The 18,807-nt window shown below is 45.2% G+C and overlaps 1 protein-coding gene across 4 annotated transcripts in view; it reads right to left on the reverse strand.

Annotated features, from left to right (window-relative positions):
* The window catches only part of TECPR1 (tectonin beta-propeller repeat containing 1), a 56,898-nt gene that overhangs the window by 18,923 nt on the left and 19,168 nt on the right, over positions 1-18,807 (reverse strand). For 3 of the 4 annotated variants that reach the window (XM_054993507.1, XM_054993506.1, XM_054993508.1), the window contains exons 8-19: positions 18,546-18,647; positions 18,031-18,176; positions 16,268-16,782; positions 15,587-15,732; positions 13,936-14,091; positions 13,227-13,376; positions 11,554-11,711; positions 9,656-9,783; positions 8,450-8,552; positions 5,001-5,097; positions 2,950-3,029; positions 1,179-1,235 (exon numbers count right to left, since the gene is read on the reverse strand). In XM_054993507.1, the coding sequence (XP_054849482.1) occupies positions 1,179-1,235; positions 2,950-3,029; positions 5,001-5,097; positions 8,450-8,552; positions 9,656-9,783; positions 11,554-11,711; positions 13,227-13,376; positions 13,936-14,091; positions 15,587-15,732; positions 16,268-16,782; positions 18,031-18,176; positions 18,546-18,647 (1,838 nt within the window). Of the gene's footprint in view, positions 1-965; positions 1,024-1,178; positions 1,236-2,949; positions 3,030-5,000; positions 5,098-8,449; positions 8,553-9,655; positions 9,784-11,553; positions 11,712-13,226; positions 13,377-13,935; positions 14,092-15,586; positions 15,733-16,267; positions 16,783-18,030; positions 18,177-18,545; positions 18,648-18,807 lie in introns of those variants that run through there. The other variant, XM_054993509.1, reaches the window with a different exon arrangement.

Raw genomic sequence — 18,807 nt, forward strand, 5'->3', positions numbered from 1 at the left:
GCTACCGAACTTGTAGCTCATGATCTCAGATAAAACAAAAACGGCAATTGGTACAAATTGCAGTTTAAAAGTCCAGCCACAAACTTTTTAAAAAAAAAGATTTAATATAAGAAACAATAGAACCATAAAATACAAATAAGAAAACAATTAAAATTAAACCATAAAAGAAATAATCAAAACAGCCCTTGGCAAACTGTTAAAAACCCAAGAATTACAATAAATAGGCATTTAAACTTTGTTTCATTGAGGGGATTACATCTTTGGCATTTAAAACATCTAAAACTGGTTTCCATATTTTATCATACTCGAATAAAGGGACTACCATATGCAAGTTCCCAGAAAACGGATTGTGCATAATCCTACCCATCAAATATTGCTCCCAGATTTTCTGATACCATTTTTTTAGCAATGGGGCGGCCTATGAGGGATTTCCAATTTGTAGCGATAACCAAACGAGCAGAGGCAACCAACATTGAAACAAGAGACCTAGTATTCCTATCTAGCAAAGAGTTGGGCCAAAAATCCAATAGGAGAAATTCCAGAGAGTATGGCAACGAAAGACCCACCATGTTGGATATCTCTTTGTGAACTACTCTCCAAAATTCCTGAATGAGATGGCATTCCCACCACATATGTAGGGTCGTGCCTTCCTGCTTACAAGATCTCCAGCACAGAGCGCTCAACAACCTATTCATCTGATTCAATGGCCAGCCACAAACCTGAGCTTGAAATCCAAGTTTTTTTTGCGGGGGGGGGGGGATCTAATTCTCTGAAAACTGCCTGTGTTCAGACTTTGCAATTCACTGGCATCTGATCAAACTGGGGTTTATTGTGATGTCTGAATGTAGTCTATGATTTGCAAGTGGTCCCTTAATAACAGCTCAGAGCCTAAGATTATTGCAGGCCTCAGCCCTATGCGAATAGGAGAAGGACGGAGGAATCTGCATCCAGACCCCTTCCCAGTGCTTTAATCATAGTTTGGATCAACACCAGTGTCAGCCCTTTGTAACTTCCACTGCCTCCCTAGAAAGGAAGTCAAGAGTAATGAAGTTGTCACTGGAATAGAATCAAAATTTTAAAAGGGAGGGGGGAGGAGGAAAGAATGTACGTGCAAAGGAAGAAAAGAGCAGTATTCTTGAAATGTACCGAGAGTTGTTTTGAAATACCAAGGGTTTTACCTGGCCCATCGCCTCCGCCGCACAAAATCCTTCATTGTTTTCTGTCCGTGATAAGACCTGCCAGGAAGGAAGACGAGAGTTTTAAAAGACTCCCTTCAAGGGAACTCCTGAATGATCCTAAGGCAACTGCTCTCTTTCAGTGAAGGTGTCTCCTCTACCTGGTCTTCTGGCTCCTGCCTGGTCAACAGAGCAGTGCCTTCTACCTGCTGTGCTTCACGCTTCATTGTGGGACTTCACTCTGTCTCAAGTCTGTAGGATCACTCTGTCTACAGTCCAGAAGGAACCCGTGCAAGTTAAAAACATACATAGTATAGATTAGGATGCACATCAAAGTCCATCCGACGTGAATGTAATCCTAAGGTAAAGTGCAAGCACTGAATCATTACTGACCCATGGGGGGATGCCGCATCACAACATTTTCTTGGCAGACTTTTTGTTATGGGGTGGTTTGCCATTGCCTTTCTCAGTCATCTACACTTTACCCCCAGGAAACTGGGTACTCATTTTACCGACCTCAGAAGGATGGAAAGCTGAGTCAATCTTGAGCCGGCTACTTGAACCCGGCTTCCGCCAGGATCGAACTCAGGTCATGAGCAGAGCTTGGGCTGCAGTACTGCAGCTTACCACTCTGCGCCACGGGGCTCCTGAATCTAATTCTGCTCCCTGCCCCCCCCCCAAAACCTCCCTTGCAAACAAGCAATGCTTTATGGCCAAAGTCTTGCGAAAGGCCAGTAGACAAAGGTGAGGTGCTGGTTCTAGGCAAGACTAGTAGGCAGCAATAGATCTACTCTCCATGAATTTGTCTAAATTCCCTCTAAAGCCACCTAAACTAGCAGCCAACGCTACTTCTTGCAGTACTGAATTCCACAATTTAATTAGCCACTAACACAAAGACACACATCCTTTTGTCTTCTCTGAATTTTTGCCTTTAATTTCATGAAGCAGGCTCCCCTGTGATTTCTAGCATTATGGAGGGAAAAAAAGGTTCCCTCCCCACACCTTCTCTGTACCAGGCACAGATCTAGGCTGATTCCGCACACGTTGGATAATGCACTTTATCAACCGTTTGAGGTGGATTTTTTGTTCCGCACACGAAAAAATCCGTTCCAAATGATCTATAAAGAGGATTGGAAGTGCATTATCCAACGTGTGCGGAATCACTACTAATGTGCTTCCATCACGCCTATGTATCTGTTCTAAACTGCGAACTCTCAAACTCTCCATCGCCAGCCTTTCCTCATAAGGAAGATGCTCCAACCCTTCAATCAAGTCTTCACTTTAAAACAAACAAACCCAAACAAGGATTTGTTGACACCTGGATTTAGGGATTAAGAAACATGAACAATAGAAAAAAAGAGGGGTCTTGTGACTAACTTAGAATAAGTGGGACTCTAGAAATGATATATACTTGTTGCGGAGAAAATCGGAACTCAACTTGTAGTGTAATTTAAGGGTTTTTTTCTGTTTTCTCTTTTCCTCTTAATTTTATAGATATATGTGTTGTTAGTGTGTCATGTTTAGAATGGTGTTTTTTTCTTATTCTCTATGTTTATTGTTTATTATGTTATGGTGTATAGTTTATAGTTTAAATAAAGAAAATTCAAACACACACACACACAAAAACCCTATGCTGGGGTCATTCTAAACAGGCTGTGGTCTGCTTGTGTTACCTGACCTTGTACAATTTAAAAGCCACCCTTCATTCTGGAGACAGAGGGGTGTTGAACTGCGCTACCCAGGCAGGTAAAAGAATGACAAGGGGAGTTCTTACGCTGGAAAGTCAGCCGCGTACTGCCAGCCTTCCCGATCAGTTCCACCCGAAACGCTAAAATCAATGGACCAGTCAGAGACCTAGATTGCATAAAGGAAAGGCATTCAGATGCGTTTTCTTTCAAGGGAGAGAAAGAATGGGGCTTTGTTCCTCCCCTGTACTTTGCCCAGGGCACTGGATGGCTTCCAAGGGAATGTTCCTTCAGCACTGAAAACAACACTTCCTGGCCCAACTTCTGATTTTGTTATCATTACCATTTGTGGTTACAGGTGGTTACCACGTATTGCACAGAGGTCTCCTTGCTTGGAAGGACAGCAGTCGGGTTCGTGGGCAGAGCTTTGCCAACAGCGGCAGGTCATTCTCGACACACGTACGCTCCCCAGCAGCTTAAGCCTCACCATCCATGGCGGCCTGTGACATCGCTTGGGGACTCGAAGTGCACGGAAATGGTGGCTGCAACTGCTCCTGCATCTCTGCTCTCCCCCCTCTCGCCCCAGAGATTTGGGGACCCAATTTTGCAAACAGTTTCCCCCTTCCTATTTGACTCAAAGGCACCCTGGCAAACACCAGCAAGATCACCTCCTGTGTGCACGTCTCCCTGCTGGTATTTATTTATGTTATTTATAGTCCGCCTTTCTCAATGAGACCCAAGGGGGATTACACAGTGAGATGGACAGTAAACAATACAACAGGGTATGCGTAGCAGAAATGTGAAAAGAAGCATACAGTTCAAATGCAGTAATAAAGTGACGACCATTTTGCTAAAACAAAATGTAACCTGATGATGCAGAAACGACCCAGTAAAGCAGAGTGGAGACTCAGAGAGTAGCCAAAATCAAGACTGTGATTTTGAGCCACGTCTGTGACATGACTCAAATTTCCCAGGCCTTCTTGATGACTTCAGGGTGGCTTAAATCCCTAGATCTCCAACTGCGAGGGTGGGGGCTGCCAAGTTCATGGAGGGAAAGGAAAAGGCTGTGCTTGGGAGAGGATCCTACCAGAAGCAATTCCCCACCCCCATTAGGGATCTACTGCTGGAATCATCCACAGTAACCATGGAAGCTGCAGAGAGGGCGGGGACGGGACACAGCCTTCTTTTCAAAGCAGGCACATGAAACTGCCTTCTACCAGGTCAGACGAAATTGTGTAAATTTGGATGTTTTTATTGATATTAACTATCTAATGTATTTTAAACTATATATGGTTGTAATCCGCCCTGAGCCTGCTGGTGTGGGGAGGGCGGAATATAAATCCAACATATATAAATAAATAAAAAAGATTGGTCACTCAAGATCAGTCTTACCTACTCTGACTGGCATCAGCTCTCCAGGGTCTTGGGCAGAGCATTTCTAAAGCATCTACTGCCTGATCCTCTTTTGTCTTAACTGGAGCTGCTGAGGATTGAACCTGGGACCTTCTGCACACAAGGCAGATGCTCTACTTCAGAGCCACATCCTTGCTCCTGACTGGTTGGTTTTAGGACATCACCCTTTTCAATGCTAAGGTTAGACTGGGGTCCGGTCCACACCGCTTTACATACACAGCTATGGGCTGCATATGCATAAGCGGTGCAGGGAGATTCTGCATGCTCATCTGGAACTGGAAAGCTCGAGAGGTCAGAAGGGAGCATGTGGCGTGCTTAAAAAACACAGCAATTACAGGCTGCCTCTCCAGAGACCTGAGGCCACCAAACGTCCCACCAAATATCATCAGCTCTTGCCCGCAGAAAGAGCTCACTCTCAGATTTTGGTGGTAGATTTCCAGAATGTTCAAATGCCACCTGGATCACCCCTTCTGCAGGTGTCCAAAAAGGATTACCCAGACATCTGCAGAAGCGATGAATGGGACTAACTACAGCCTGCCCGTAACCAATACTGATTCAGTCTTCCTTTCATTCTTTGCAACACCCAGGTGAAAAGCCAGAAGAGGGTGCGTTGCCAAAAAACACCTAGCCAAAAGGCGGTGGAGGGATTTGAGCCCAGCTAACCAGGAAGTATCAAAAAGGTACCTTTCCTACCAGAACAACTTCCATCAAGACAGGGTCAACTTACCCATAACCACTGTGGCGACGGAGGTTTAGTGTTCGCTTTTGTGCATTCCTGCAGGCCAGAAGCATCGCTCCACATGTACCTGTCGGTAGGCAGCCCCCTGAAAACCAGCGGATTACAACAACATGAGCGCTCAGTCCCAGACACGGTGACTTAAAGATGCAAGCTCCACTCCCTCTAGCTGGACTCAGGCTTGGTTTAAAACATGATCCTGGCGAGGCGTGGAAGATTTCCCCTCGGGATATAGCACTCACTCAGCGCCTTGATTTAACCTAGGCTGCTACCCACACAAAGCAGGTTGTCCCGATTTATGCCAAGCTCTGCTCCTAGCAAGTAGAGCAACCACAACAGCCTAGAACTCCCCACTAACATCAGAAAGGCCGTAAGTGCCTTTGTGGCTTGTGCCTGCTTTGAGTCTCTGCACCATCTCGGGTTCGTGCTCCCGCTCATCCTCTAATGTGATTTATGCCCTCGTGTCAGCAATGCCCTTCCACCCAGTCCCTTCAACAAAGAATTAATGGGCATAAGTCTGACATCGGAAACTAAAACATTTTAAAAAAAGTGGGGAAACATTTTAACCTTCCAGGACATTCCGGTTTTGATTTAAAAGTAGCAGTTATCCTGCAGAGGAGTTTCAAAGGGAGATTAGAAAGAGAGACTGCTGAATTGCAAATGATAACGAAGTTCAAGACAATGCATCCACCTAGACTGAATCAAGACCTAGGCTTCCTGTTGCATTACCAATGCTGATTTCTTCACACCCACTACCCCACCCTATCCAATCATGCCTGCTACTGTCATTCACCGGCTATTGTCATTCAGCATCTGAAATCACTCCACTCTCCAAAATACAAGGACAGATGGACTCACATTCTAGCCGTATTTGAAGAAGTGAACTGTGACTCACAAAAGCTCATACCTTACCACAAATTTTGTTAGTCATATAGGTGCTACTGGACCCTTACTCTTTTCTACTGCTACAGACAGACTAACATACATCTTGAGTCTCTATGAGAGATAAGCAGAGCAAAACCCAAATAGCAGTGTCCTAAAAAGAAATATGAAAGCCTAGCTTTCCCTTTATGTGTTCACTACCTTAACTATTTGATCACTTTTCTTCCTTCTTGTAACTCAATGCAGTGTGCTTAGGGTTTCTCAGAAAATCTCCCACCCAGGTCCTGTATGGACCCAGACCTGATTAACTTCATCAAGGAAGCCACACCATGTGCCTTCAAAGCCAAACCCTGGGACATTTTTAGGTCTTTTCTGCTCATTATTTGGAAGCAAACTCAGGTCTGAACACACACATCATTGGCAGGGCACTATGTTTGATCCTGAATCTCCAGGTGGTGTACCTGTACAATTCAAGTTTGCTAATGCATGAGGCTGGTTCGTTGACAACCTTTTCAGGTGGCCATTAAAAAACTGCAGGTGTACAACCAGGGTGAAAAATTTGAGAATCAGGCTTTGTGGCTGTCATAAAATGAATTCATAAATTGCTCCTCTTCTCCCATGCTGAAAGTCTTATGCCAATGTGACCTCTTGTGGGGAGAGTAGGCATTTACTCATGATGAAGACTGTTGTAAGATTCCCTAGTTGTGTCAAACACCAGATCATTGAACACAAGTATGTATTCAAGTGCACCACCCACACTACGCACATAACTGTGGCTATGTGGCTATGTCACATAATAAGTTTATCTGGTGAATGCGTATGGTTACTTTTTTTTTTACAGAATATATTTAATTTAAAAGACCTCTGGAATTCAATCGGGATCCAATACAACATGTTTCAGTTATGTTTAGTCAACAAAGCCAAAGAAGGGGGAGCCATGTTAATTTTACATGTTCAAGAATTCTTTCAAGTAGCCAAAAGAAGTTGGCCAGTATATTTGATTTTGGAAATACGAAATCAATAAAGCATGGTTTAAATGGGTATATTTCATGCATATGCTTGCTAGGAATAGCCTCTTGAAAAAAAGGTAACTGCAGCTTTGAAACTGCTCAACATGGCTAGGATTTTAGCTACATGTTACGTTCCCAATTAATTTTATAAAACTGTGCATTCAAAAGAAGTGGAAACATTCCAAAGGGGGAAGGGAGTAGCAGTAGTAGAGAATTCTTCCTCTCTCATATGGCTGCTTGTCACATCAAACATTAATGGAAGAACCAGGGAGAAGGTGCAGCTGGCAAAGTCAGCAAAGAGAGCAATCCTAAGCAGGTCTACTCAGAATCATACTCAAGTCTATTCAATGGGGCTTACTCCCAGGAAAGTGTCTTTAGGATTGCACTCAAAGAGTGCAGAAAGTTGTAAAAGATAACACACAAGCCAGGCACTTGAAATGCGAGGATCAGAAAGAGTAATCTTTATGTTTTATTTACAGAACAAAAGTACAAGGAGAAGGAACTGCGTAGGCCATCCCCAGCTCTTTTGAGAAAAGGTGGGATAAAAGTTTAATGCAATAATGAAAAATGATCAGTCCTTTCCACAAGGACTCGTGAAGGCCAAGCCACAGAACATATCCACACTGCCCAAGCCCAGCAAAATGGGATCTAACAATACCTTTGTTCACCAACCACAAGTGAAGCTATATTGTCGAAGGCTTTCACGGCCGGAGAACCATGGTTGTTGTGGATTTTCCGGGCTGTATCGCCGTGGTCTTGGCATTGTAGTTCCTGACGTTTCGCCAGCAGCTGTGGCTGGCATCTTCAGAGGTGTAGCACCAAAAGACAGAGATCTCTCAGTGTCACAGTGTGGAGAAGATGTTGGCAGGTAATTTATATCTATTCAGGAAGGTGGGGTTGGGCTGAGTCATCCTGTAAGAGTGAGATCTCTGTCTTTTGGTGCTACACCTCTGAAGATGCCAGCCACAGCTGCTGGCGAAACGTCAGGAACTACAATGCCAAGACCACGGCGATACAGCCCGGAAAATCCACAACCACCACAAGTGAATCTGCCTGCTACTGAATCAGACCCTGGGTCCATCAAGGTCAGTATTGCTTGCTCAGGCTGGCAGCTGCTCTCCAGGGTCCAGGTAGAAGCCTTTAACATCACCTACAACCTGATCCTTACTGGAGATTGATCCTGGGATCTTCTGCATGCCAAGCAGATGCTCTGCCATGGCCCCTCCCCTTCAGGACTGAATGGGGATTTTTAACCCAAAGCGGTCCTAAGTAAAGTTACACCTTTTCTGGACCCATTGACTTCAGGAGGGTGCAGCTCTGCTTAGGCCTGCACTGCCAGGCGCTCGCTGAATGTGTACAGAGTACATTTGCCACACTCCAGGAATCTGGAATCGGGACTTCCAAGGCAGAGATAACAACTCTAAAAAGGGGAAGGGGGGGGATTATATCTATTTTTTAAGAAATTCAACACTGCTGCTACACAACACTCACAAATCTTACTCATCACAATGAGGAAAGCATGCCATCCTGCGCGCCAGGACCCCTCACCTGCTGCTGTATCCGGTGACTGGATTCCATCGCTGATTCTCATAGATGTAGACATTCTTCACATCTGACTGGGCATAAATGTTGTCGGCGCCGTTTGCCAAGCCTGTAAGACCCAAACCAGAGTAATCCCTATTTCCTACGCGCTTTTCATTTTCATGGTAAGTTTTAATTTTTTGGCTTTTTAGGTTTTACTCCATGGGGCTGTCAGTTTGCAAAATGGGAGGCATTATATTTATAGCCCACCTTTCTCGCCGAGGATCAAGGCGGATTACAAAATTTAGCAATGCTATAGGGACAACAGAAGGCATATCATAAACTCTGAAAATTAGGAAACAACACAATCAAAACATGTAAGACATGACATAAATGCAAAATCTGGCTTAGAGAAAGTAGAAAGCAATGCAGTAAAAACAAGAAATGTGACAGCACCATAAACTACAGCCCTTCTCTATCTTAATGCATCCTCCTGAACAATTCCAATTTTACTATAGGCCTGTTCTTTTTATTAAAAAATACCTACCGAACAACTCTTCTTAAGTTTATGACATCCTGAGATGGCTATCAGTTTGGCTTAAGTTTGGCTTAAGCCATCCTGAGATGGCTTAAGTTTATGACATCCGGAGGTATGGCTATAATTTTTTTTAAAAAAATAACAGAGATCCAAAGTACAGTAAAAAGGAGATAATAAAAATGACTTAATTTTCTCTTAATTTAATAAGATGAACATCGTTCTAGATTAGTACCTGGCGAATCAACACGCTTATCCTGAGAAAGGGAAGAACACTGAGAAGAAATTATGCCAGTGATCCACAAACTGAGGGGCAGGAGCCAAAAGTGAGTTTCACCTCTCTCAGAAGTGGGTCATGGGGCAAGGAGGGAGAAGGTGACAGCCGCTCTGAAAGCCTTGAGGGCAAATCTGAATTCGCCTCTGCATGCGGAGGGCCACAAAACACAGCCTTCTCCTCAGCAATGTTATATATTTATCAACATGTGAAAAATAATATATGAACTTGTTTGGTGTGACCGGCTTTGAGATCCCTGAGGCTCATGTCAGGGGAAAAGGGTATAACCAGGTTTGACAACTGGGTCCTGAAAAGTCCAACAGATGTAGCAGGAGGTCCCACTTTTAAAGCATTTGAGAGCCACAGAATTTTGTTATAGTAAAGCAGCCAGATGCTCAATGGCATGGGGGGGGGAATCAGTTACCTGAAAAGAAACCACCTCCATATCCTCCGGTATAAACCCAGGCTGTGTGGTCATACCCCACGCCCCATACTATTCCACGGCTGTTGGATTCAATCAGGCGGAGATGTCCTCCAATCTGTTGCCAGAACCTACAAGGATGAGAGAATCTGCTGAATATTCCTCCCAGGATTCTTAGTAGCTTCCGCTTCAAAGTCTTATCTGTTAGAGTAATTGGCTGTAGGCCTTCTGACGAACAACATCACTGCCTTGCTCTTAATCATAGAACTTAAAAAAAAATGAGAACAGTTTTTAGTCTAAAAGCTGCTGGTTGGCAGGTGCCATCTTAAAAGAGGCAGTCCTCTATTTTTAATTTTTTTATAAACGTGCAGCCCAATGAAATGTTCTGGTGAACTCGAAAGCTCGTACCTTGTTACGTGTCATTTGGTATTAAGTGGATCATATTTTATCATATTTTATAAACCGCTCTGAGTGGGCATTAAGTTGTCCTGAAGGGTGGTATATAAATCGAATGTTATTGTTGTTATGAAGTTGGTCTGCTACACCAAAAAAAAAAATGTCCAGTGGTGTGAAAGAGTGAAATAAGTAACATTAACATAAGCTTTGGGGAGTCAGAGCTGATTCAGTCAGATGAGGAATATGTGAAGACTGCCATTTTGCAGCAACTGTCCCTGAGTGCTGAATTGTTCTGGGGTTGCAGTTCACTAGAGTTGCTGTTTTTGTCAGGTGCAAATTGCAAATTTCCTGGCTTTTCAGTCCTTACATCCCTTACTTCCAAAAAATGATGAATAAGAACATTTTGTAGCTCAAGATTTGTTAATCCATGAGCTTCTAAGGGAATAAAAGGAAAGGAATTCCATGGCTTAGTTGTGTGTTAAAATTCACAGCCAGTTACATGCAATAGCAGCCACACGTTTAGGACTAGTTGCCAGTTTGCCCCTCAACTCCTTCTTTGTAATCAATTGGAAATTTCCCCCATTACATTTTACTCTTCCAAAGACCCTGGGAAGCCTGTGCTGGTCAGAGCAGACAATACTAAGCTAGAGGAACCAATGGCCTGACTCCATATAAGGCAGTTTATTATGGACAAGTGACAAGGGTCCTCTAGCGAAATAAAGAGGCTTGAAGGACACTGATAACTGGGAGAGTTAGCTTGTCCCCTTCAACTGTTTTGTAAGGACCAGAAAACAGGGATCCATAGGGGGAAGAAAAAAGAGCAAGGCATGTTTTCCAAACTATGTACCCCACACCAGCCTCAAAGGCTATGAGACGGCCTTTCCCCCCTCATCCTTGAACATTAGGAAAGGACACAGAGATGAATTCTGCAGCATCAACTGGGCATGGGGGGAAAAGGCAGAGCCATTTTTCAAAACGTTATAGGAGGAAGGCAAACCTCAAGAGACTGTCAATAAAGGGCTGGCGAGTGCATTTCAAAACTTGATCTCTTGCACCTCCTCTATGAGGAGCTGCTTCTCCTTTTGTGCTGGCACCCAAAGGAACATCTTGCCCGGAAGGGGACGGGCAATCTGCCTGTTGTGAAGAAGTCCCCAAGTGTGGCTCTAAGACACATGATGTAGCCACCTGGATCTGATTGGTGCCTGGAAGGGGGAGGAACCTCATGTGCACCCTCTCTTTGAGACACTTGTTGGAAAAAAGGTGGGATGATGTATGTCAAGACCTGAAGTGTGTTGGACCAAGACAGATGAACTACTTCATTAATTGCCCTTTTCAGGGTTTCAACACTTTCTCTATTGTTTATTTTGGAGGGGAGAACCACTGTAGAGATCCCTGAACCAGATGGTTCTCCGTCCAGGGACATCCACATCAAAATTTACCATAATGCACCGAGAGAAGCGTATGGAGACCCACGTAACAAAGGGAGAACATTAGAAGCTTCTTACATCTGGTCACAGGGCATTGGGTGCGCTGCTGCCTCCAAATCGGGAGTTGGTTCGCTGACGAACAGATCTCCCTTGCAGGTCACCGACCAAATGGCCTGGTGCGATGGAGGGCCCTGGATCCGCCGGCTTTCACAGCAGGACATGCTCAGTAGAGCCAACTGAGAGGGGGTCAAAATGAGCAGAGAGTTAGAAACAAGTTGGCATTTCCTGATCTTCAAAGACGAAATGGAGCTATGAGAATCAGCGGCAGCTCCTGAATTGGTCTCTTCTGAGGGCCAAGCTACAAATGACAAATGACACTTGAACGGCAAGTGTATTCCTCCCTGTTCACTTGCTCTCCACTTGCGCTCCACTCGATCCACTTGCCGTTCAAGTGTCATTTGTCACTTGCAGCTTGGCCCTCAGTGCTTTCCCAGATGACCCCCAACTCCTTACTACTACCAGTTTTGTAACATGTCGTGTTCAAGAGGTTTCTCATTTATTCATCATATGCCTGAAGGCGATTTTTCTACTATGTTTTTTCAGAAGGAAACCACCACTCAAGCTGGCTTCTAGTGTTGTTATGGAAAAGGGATTTTTTTTTTCAAAATTCACCTGTTTGGATACAACCATTGATTTCTCTAATTCTCTTTTTTCTTTTTTGAAAAAAAAAGATTTCTCTTTCATTTCTCTGGGAAGAGAAATCAATGCACCCTTTTGAAACTTCAGCACATGCAGTTGTTTTAAGTCACCCACCACAAGATGGCACTCTAACAGGAGGATATGAAAGTCTGGGAAGACATTGCCTGCTTCTGGAACACCTACAGAGTGAAATTCTGCAGACCCTCCCCCCCTCCCTCTTCGTATTTCTATTTGATCAAAATGGAACTGATTAGAAACTGAGTCCAAATTCTTAAAAGGAGAAAAAGTATTGTAGGATTTCAGAAACTAGGTAAAGAGGAATTAAGAGAATTTCTCTTAACAACTCTATTTCTCCCCTTTAAATCCTTCTGCAGTTTACATGTATAATTAAGAACATAAAAATAATACAGTTAAGGTGTATTATTCTACACAGGGTTCTACACAGCCTGCATTACATCTAAATCAGGTTGCTACACCTATGATAACAGGCAGCAGAGTGAAATCTGTCATTCTCTTCCTGGTGATGTACATTTGACTCCATTTTTATTTCCTTTTTTTTATAACGCAAGCTGAGACTCCCCTTTTTCAGCAGGTCTTTGACCGAGATAACAGTGGTTTTAACAGGTGGTTGTTGAGGGTTTTTAATCCTCCGGCTGTTTTTTTAATTCTGATTGTTACAGTGAATGTGTGTGTTTTATTGTATGATGTATTTTAACTGCTGCACTGCAAGCAGCTTGGAGAGTTTTACCACAGTGGGGAAAGAATAATTACATTACTGACAGCTGTTACAAAAAGAAGTCGCTTCATCAGTGGCAATCTACTTTTGGTCAGTTAAATATACACACCCATCTCCAAGAATTCACTGTTGTAGTTTTCAAAGGAAGTCAGCTTTGCGCAAAAGGAAAGTGCTTAGCTTTTTTATTCCATATGAAGACAAAAACCATTTCCACAGGCTGATGCTGTTAATTCTACCCCCCCCCCCGTCCCAATGAAGCACAAAGATGAATTTTAAACACAGATGATTTTAAGAGGCGGCAGCACCGCGGACTCACCCAGTCATGCATTTCTTGTTCAGTAGCAGCTGCAAGCCGGATTGGCCAACGCTGCTTCGTCGTCTCTGGGGTATACAGTGCAAAGGAATGCTTGGCCTCATTCAGGATCTCCACTAAGATGGTGACTTCATTGAGGAACACGTGGAGGTACTAGAGAAGCAAAGGGCACAGGCCTCTGACCAAAAACCCATGCGTATCGAAGCAGTATCCTGACCTGGATGGCCCAGGCTAGCATGATTTCATCAGATCTCAGAAGCTAAGCCGGGTCAGCCCGTTAGTACTTGGATGGGAAACTGCCAAAGGAAGACCTGGGTAATTATGCAGAGGCAGACAATGGCAAACTACCTCTGAACGTGTCTTCCCTTGAAAAGTCAGCTGCAACCTGATGGCAAAAAAAAAAAAAATCTAAAGGGCAAGATGGGGCTGGACTAGATGACCCGAGAGGCCCCTTCCAACCCTATGATTCTAAAATGAAACAACAGCACCCAAACATATCTGGTGCCCATTTAGAGGGCTTCCTGCTCCAAGGGGCTTAATTCTCCCATTTCAAAACTTAAGCAAGATCAAACAACTGAGAAAAATCACTGAAACAAAGAAGAGAACTAACATACAAAAGCAAACCACACCAGAACCCAGAAAATACAACACAATTCCAGAGCAGAAAATTCAACACGAGGTGCCTGGAGGCAGTGCGATCTGAGGAACGTACCTTCTTCTCCTCCAGCTGCACGTAATAGATGAAAAGGATGCTGTCCCGTGTGCCGTCGTTCCCCGTGAACTGCTCCAAGGCCACCCGCACGTCAATCCATTTGTAAGGCTTCCAGCTTCTCCACCATTGCAAGGTACCTGTTTTAACCCACACAGACTACAGAAGCAGGGGGGGGGGGAAACAAATCAAATCAAAACACAGCAGCATTTCAGGCTGAAAAGCCACAAAAAAGCAAGGTAACCCCTCCCCAGGCCTTGTGAGATCTCTTCTTTTCCATGTCACATATGAGAATCTGGGGCACCAGGTGATAGCCTAATGCAGGGCTCTCCAATACGGCTCCTGTGGGGCCACCGACACCTTTCCTGGTTCCCACCAAGTGTTTTTAGGAAGGGGGGGGGGCAAGTGAGGCTTTTGTCCAGCAAGGCTTCTGATGGGCTGAGCAGATTTTTAAAAATGTTGCTTCAGGAGCCCCTGCCCACCACAGCATGATCTTCAATGTATGAGTGAAGGTAAGCTACGGTTCCCATTGTATGGCAGGCTCTGTGTCACGTCTGAGCCCCATCCATGCCAATTTTGATCCTGTTGTGCTGAACAAATGTATCCTGCTGTAACTCAATATCACTTTGCCAGTGTCTTAACTATTTCTTTCTCAGACGTTTATCTGTTGGACTGTAACAGGTTCCAGTGTTTATGACCCTGTGTTCTTTCCCAGATTTTGCTATGTCTTGCTTCCTAGTAACTCAACTTGATATCACAAATATGTGGACCGTTCTCAGACCAGAAGAGCGCCAAAGCCTTGTTTATGGTTGGGCAGGGGGAAAGAAGCAAACTTGAATGTTAAAAGAGAAGTTTCCCTCACATGATGTCATGCCTATCAACTTGCACTCTTGCTGCTTAGATGCCTACCCTGCTTCTAAGTAGTCGTATGGACGTATGTATGGAAATGATCTGATTTCTGAATAAAAGCCATTTGACCAAGAACCTGTGTCTTGCTGCAATGGGCCAGGGATCTGTCTGCTGTATCCTGTCACCCATAGCCTGACACTCTGCCTCCTGCAGCAGCCACCTTGTGGCTCTGCCCATCTCAGTGTCTCTCTACACGAGATGCTTCAGCACATGCTCTTCAAGCGCACGGAGACACAATGTTATCAGGGGACTGTAGTTTAAAAAGACAGATCCAGCGGAGATGGCTCCTCAAAGGGTTTGTTAATGTCATCTTAGCCTCTCTGAAGGCTCTGTCAATTTCACCTCTCCACTCTAAAACTGTGTGGGATCGCATCCAGAGGGCAGTGAGAAATGGGAATGGGCTGGAGCTGCCTTCGGACCTGGAGAGGTTCTAATAGGCTGAAGTTTCCCTTCTGGTATTTCACAAACTGTGCTGCTGGCTCTTTTTAAACTACCCTTTCTGGCTAAAACTGTATCTCTCGACACGTGTTCTTCATGTGTCAGATATCTCTCTATGTGTAGAGACACTCTCAGCAAAGCCGCTCCACAGGTCACCAGGGGTTAGTCATGCACTCTCTGGTTGACCTACCTTACAGGTGTGTACCTTACATGACATCCATCCAGACCTCCTCAGAGGAAAGAAGAGAAATATGACAGACAAAAATCTTTCTCAAAACTGGAAAGGACAGGTGCCTTTCCACTTCACCTGCTCAACGGCTTGTTCGTAGTGTCGGAAATTCTCCAGCTCCCGCCGGGTCCTTTCGGCAAGCTGTTGAAAGATCTGCTTGCGCCACACTGCAGTCTGTGCTGGGGTGATGGATGGACAGAGGGACTGCCCCGAGGAGGCTAAACCTAAGGAGCCGGAAGAGGAGCGCACAGTAAAAAATTCAAGTAACACAGAACTATCTGGAGCAGGAGGGGAAAATACAGGCAGCCGTTGCTCGGGATAAAAAGGTCATATTTATTCAGCAGATTTTTCCCCCCTACAGTTTGTCCGTGGAACTCACCATCTCCTCCCCTCCCCATTTTATCCTCACAACCACCCTGCAAAGTAGGTCAGATGGACTAAGCTGGTCAGAGAAAGCTGGTCACCAATTTGAATCCTGGTTTCCCTAGGCCTAGTCTGGCTCTCTAACCATTGTATCATACTATTGTGTGATCAACACACCTGCTACAGGTCAGAGGAGACAATATTAGCCAGATGGAGCTACGATGTGATTTTGCTGCACCTTCTTCTGGCCCTGTAAGCCAAGAAAACATGAAGCTGCTTTATACTGAATCAGGCCCTCAGTCTACCAAGGACAGTGTTTTCTACTCTGAAGAGCACGGTAGAAATGTTTTTAATACCTGCCTAGAATAAATTTTTTTAAAAGCAATCTTCATATACCTGAGTGTACCATGAACCACTTCAGTGAGCTGAGCGAGTCCACCAGGCAGCCTCCGCCAGAGACCCAGGCCCATACTGGATGTTCGTCGGCCCCGTAACGATCCTCCATGCCGAGTGGTAATGTACCAAAGGAGGAGAGGCTGGACGTCTCCGCAAAGGCACTGACAGAAAGCGCGGGGGTCTTGCCGGCCTCCTTCAAGTCGATGTTGGTCCACTGCAGCTCCGCTGGGCGGGAATCCTGATCAGAGGAAGGTTTTTCCGGGACAGGCGTGAGCCTTTGGTCTGAAGCGGGGCCGGCTTCTTCAGGAGTGGTGGATGCAGTATCTGCAACTGGGTTCACATCTGAGTTGGCCGCCTGGCTGGCCTCGTCATGTCTATCATCACCATCAGCAAGCCCAGGAAGGCAAGAGCTGGCGATAGCCAAAGGCATCTCGGCATCGGACAGAGGATCTCCATTGCTCCGGAGAAATGAGTTGCTTTGCTCCTTAATATCATCAGTGAAAAAGCAGCCAGCACTTGTCGGGGTGGGGGAGAAGGAAAACCAGATATTGGATTGACAGCCATATCCATTCAAGGAAGTAATTCTTTCATTTCTTACACTTATTTCTCCGATCAGGAGAAAAGAAATTGTTATCAGTCCCTGGCTCCAAGGAGGCCCGCCTGGCCTCGACTAGAGCCAGAGCTTTCTCAGTCCTGGCTCCTACCTGGTGGAACGCTCTGTCTACCGAGAACAGGGCCCGGCAGGATCTACTATCTTTCCGCTGGACCTGTAAGACAGAGTTGTTCCGCCAGGCTTATGGCTGAGGCTGGGCCTCCGCTGGCTGGAGGATACAACATCTACTCCCCTCCCTATGAGAGCTGCCCACCACTGTTCTTAAGCTGCTGCTATGTTCAACTGTACTGTTGCACTATTTCTAATTAACGGTATTGCCGCCATCAAGAAAAAGAGTGCTGCTATTTTTTTATATTTTTGTACGATGCTTTTAAATGTTTTATTTGGAATGTTTTAAATGTTTTAATGCTGTTATCTGCCCTGAGCCTGCTCGCGGGGAGGGTGAAATACAAATACGATAAAATAAAATAAATAAAATAATATATTCTGTCTCCCTTCTATGCTGGAATTCAAGACGGCTTATTTAGGAGTCCCAGTTCTCCCTATCCTCCATCAGCATAACTTCAGCAAAGCTGCTGTGCACTCTGGCCTCCAACTGTACTCTTGGATCTAGCAGCAGCTCCTAACAGGGTATGATGGAGATGTTTATCTTTGTGTACTTTTTTTGAGTCATGGAAGGTTCATGAACATTCCAACTTGTAGGAGGCAACACGGAAAGGTGACTAATAAGCACAGCTGCTCTGAGGGAAGTGAAAGGTCAGTGTGACTGAAGGGGGGGGGCGGGAATCATACAAGATGAACCATCGTCTGCCAACCAGAAAAGGGACAAAGGCAGAAAAGCTAGGAGGGGAAAGCAAATGTTGATCCAAACATTATGAAAAGGGGATCAGACAGAGCATGTATGATAGAGTCTTGGGAATAAATGCGCAAGGAAAACAGGCACAGCATTTTTGCATCCAACACCTGTGTACTAGCCTACACCCCTGCCCCTAAATGGCAGTTCTGTGGGTGCTCACGGTCTAGCAGATGGGTTCTCGACCACAGCAACAAGGAACTGCAATTGTGCTGCAGCTAAAGAATTCTCGGGCTACATAGATCTTCCCAATTTGTTTCCCCTGCAACCCTTTGCTTGCCAGAATTTCACAGGTACCTGAGGAGACTTGTTGAACTGCCAGTCTGAGAACGATCAGTATCTCGGCTGCAAATTATCGCCTTCCAGGCTTTCCCGCTAAGCTCGCTTGGAGTGACCCCTTGCCGGAAATAAACGGCTCGGTCCTCACAACTGATCCCCCACACCTACACAAGGAAAAGATCAGAAGGCTTGACTGGAATGCTCACCTTTCCCCCAAGGAACAAAGTCAGCTGTCCCAAAGGTTAGGTAGTCTGTTCTCCCAACATCAATTTCCTAAATGGAAGGATTACTTTTGTGCAGAGGAGCAACTGACATGCAGCCCCTCATCTTCAGGGAGCCCACTGTCCACCAGAGACCTCTCACCCATCTGCTTTCAGCAAGGAATAGGAGATCAGTGACACGATAGAAAAGAGAAAGGGGGAATCACGCCCATCACCTCGAGCTCTTTGAAGATTTGTTAGGAGGTGGTTTGTGGGGCCAGATCCCCAGACTGGCATCTAGACCACTCCCTGCCATCCCTACGGGAGCCTCACCTGGTCGTTCAAACCCACGTTCACCATCATCATCTCCCCAACCATCTCAATCCAGCTGGTGCCACACGGATTGTGCGAGTTGACCCCTCTTCGGAACCAGACCTACGATAAGAGTGCACAGGTCAGAGTCAGCAACCGCCCTTTTTAGCCCCGCAAATTCCACCCGCGCAGTCAACTTCTGCCAATCGGTCATGGCATTTCTTTTGAGCAGAGCTTTGGAAATTGCATCAAGAAAAAAACAAACGCCCATGGGAGGATTACA

Source organism: Eublepharis macularius, chromosome 12 (assembly GCF_028583425.1).
Source record: "Eublepharis macularius isolate TG4126 chromosome 12, MPM_Emac_v1.0, whole genome shotgun sequence".
Taxonomy (NCBI): domain Eukaryota; kingdom Metazoa; phylum Chordata; class Lepidosauria; order Squamata; family Eublepharidae; genus Eublepharis; species Eublepharis macularius.